Genomic DNA, 3,032 nt, shown 5'->3' with positions numbered 1-3,032 from the left:
ATTTACAGACAATTTGTAAAGCAAGATTACATTTAAGACTTTGTCTTACAAAACAGTCAAAATAAATGAAATTTGTTTTTCATTATTTTCCTTTCCTTTCACAACTAAAATCTTATTCTAGGTTACTCTCAATATCCTTGACCAAAATGGCCTTTGAGGTAACCTACATGATCCAATATTGATCTTGGAACTATACAACAGGAAAAAAGTATTATCGTTTACCCATGTCAGCTGGCTATATCTAAGGATGCTACTAACACATGTGGGCTTCAGCTATCCTTTCGTCAGTTGGATCATGGGGTGCTTCACAAATGTTAGCTTTGCTGTTTTGGTCAACGGAGCAGCCTCCCCCTTCTTCAACAGCCAGAGAGGCCTCAGACAAGGGTGCCCATTGTCCCCCCTCCTGTTCCTCCTTGTGGCAGAAGGGCTCAGTAGACTGATTCACAAAGCCAGAAGAGAGGGAAAGGTAAAAGGTATCGAGGTTGCAATTAATCTCTTCATCACCCACCTTCTTTTTGTTGATGATATTTTGATTTTCACTAATGGTACTGGTAGTGAATTAAAGGAGTTAAAATGCATCTTTGATCTATTTCTAAAAGCAACAGGAATGCAGATAAATTCTGGGAAATCACAAGTTTGTATGGCAGATTTTGAAAGAAGGAGAAGAAATCAAATGGCTGAACTATTTCCTTTCACTAGTCAACCTCTGGAAGTTCCATTCAAATATCTGGGCTTTTGGTTAAAGCCTGATGCCTACAAAAAAGATGATTGGAACTGGCTCATAGCAAAGATAGAAACCCGAATATCTCACTGGAGCTTTAGATGGCTATCCAGAGCTGGTAGATTGACCCTTATTAAATCAGTCCTATTAGCTATCCCAGTGTATTGGGCAGCCCTAACTTGGATCCCCAAAGGAGTTATGGAGAAAATTAGAAGAATTTGTTGCAGATTCCTATGGGCAGGCAACAAGGATTCATCGGGTTTACCATGGGTGGCTTGGGACAAAGTCGCCAGACCTAAAGAATGGGGAGGATGGGGGATAAAAAGACTCCCAGAGTTCAGCATCTCATTAGTAGCAAAATCAGGGTGGAGGCTAATAACCATGGAAAATTTGTGGACCAGGGTGGTGAAAAGGAAGTATATAGATCCAATGCCTTTGGAAGATTGGATCCGGAGTCAAAACAAGAAGGTAAAAAATCCTTCAGCAGTCTGGAAGGCCACGGTGGAAGCCTTTTCAGTGATAGAGCAAGGACTAGCTTGGAAAGTGGGAGATGGGAGACAAGTCAGGATTGGCAGGGATCCTTGGATAGGATGCAATGAAGATTATGCCCTATCCCCAGGACTTCTTCGACACCTTGATTCAAAAGGTATTTCATCACTAAATCAGGTGGAAAAAGTGGGTCAGTCCACGATCTGGGGACAGGCCTGGAAGGACGATGAAGAACTCGGGTTAAACATTAGATGGAAGAATGAATGGGCGGGCTTCATTAAAGAATTGCAAAGATCAAATATCAGGATTAAGGATGAACCTGATTGCTTGTTATGGGCACATAGCAATTCTGGGGAGTATTCTCCTAAAGATGGTTACTCTCTTCTAATGGGAAAGAAAGGCTGGGGAGTTCCGGATTGGTGGGCAAAAGATATATGGAAATTAAAATGCCCTGCTAAGTCTAGGCTCTTTCTTTGGTGCATACTAAAAAGGAAGGTTCCAACATGGGAAACTTTACAGAAAAGGTTTTTATTTGGGCCAGGGCGATGCCCCTTATGTAAATTTGATGACGAAACCACCAATCACCTCTTCACCACCTGTGCTCTCTCAAGGAAGATCTGGGAGGAGGTCACTGCTCTTCTTAAGGTTAAAGCTCAGTGGGGGCAAGATCCTTTGGATGATGCTTGGAGGAAATGGTGGAAATCCTATCCGGAAGGGAATATGAGGAACCTGCCACTTCTTTTATGTTGGGGAGTTTGGCTCGCTAGAAACAAGAGTCTGTTTCATGATAAGGATACACCTTCCTCTGTTACAGCTACTAATATCTCAGCCATTTATTCAACTTTGCCTCCTCCCAAGGATAAATATTCCAAAGCAAAACAAAAACATATCAATATTCAGGAGGGTATTCCGTGTGGTTATTTTGATGGGGCTTCCCAAAATAATAGAGCTGGAGCAGGGCTGTATATCCACATCAATCCGGAACATTCTTTAAAAGCTTCTGTTGGTTTGGGTACTGGCACAAACAACTTTGCTGAACTTTCGGCCTTGAGATACCTCTTATGCTGGCTTCATTACAGAAACATAAACACCATACAGATTTTTGGAGACTCACAAAATGTCATAAATTGGGTCAATGGAAATGCAAATTGTCAAAACCAGATTTTGAAAACAATTGTTGAAGAAATTTCTTATCTGAAGACTTTATTTAACAGATTTCCAATTTGCCATATATACAGGGACATGAATGAGGAGGCAGATCAGCTATCTAAGGCTGGTCTACAACAGGATCCGGGCAGCTGGGCGATAGAAGAGACCATACAGGGGCAGTCTTTCCGAACAGACCAGCCCCCTTATGCACAGGCTCTTTGATCTCAGTATAGATCGACATTTTTGACAGCTTTTTTCTCAGATTTTGTTTTGTCTTTGTATATATTTTTTCCTTTTCAGACTTCAGTACCGGCTTATAGCATATAGATATCAGACTATATGTTAACTTTTTGTATATATTTGCACTGGATGACAGACATTTACAGTTTTTGGTTCATTTGGGGTTGTTTATCCTTCTGAGAAGGTGACCCCAGGATTACTTATGTCATGTTCTTATACTGTTTTTACATCCTCCTGGGAGGAAGACTCCATCAGTTTTACAAATATCAGCAGAATAGCTCCCTATGGGTTGAGCAGAATGTGTTCTTATTAAGCCACTTCATGGCTTTTGAACAATATGTACAAAAACTTTTTACAGTATTAATAAAAAGTTGTGCTTTTTTCCTCGGAAAAAAAAATGAATGGTATTCATTTATCAAAGACCTCAAAACAA

General features: G+C 40.6%; 1 protein-coding gene across 1 annotated transcript; it reads left to right on the top strand.

The window, feature by feature from the left end:
• The first annotated feature begins 295 nt into the window (after positions 1 to 295).
• Positions 296 to 2,581, top strand: LOC149157687 (uncharacterized). The gene has a single exon (XM_089433764.1). It carries the CDS (start codon positions 296 to 298, stop codon positions 2,579 to 2,581), a length of 2,286 nt encoding a protein of 761 aa, XP_089289890.1.
• Positions 2,582 to 3,032: the final 451 nt, after the last annotated feature.

Source organism: Pinus tabuliformis, chromosome 5_2, assembly GCF_031772625.1.
Source record: "Pinus tabuliformis cultivar Carrire ecotype Pingquan chromosome 5_2, CPIR1, whole genome shotgun sequence".
In the NCBI taxonomy this organism is placed as follows: Eukaryota; Viridiplantae; Streptophyta; class Pinopsida; order Pinales; family Pinaceae; genus Pinus; species Pinus tabuliformis.
Note: the sequence above shows the minus strand (reverse complement) of the source record. Positions and strands in the feature narration are given on the sequence as shown.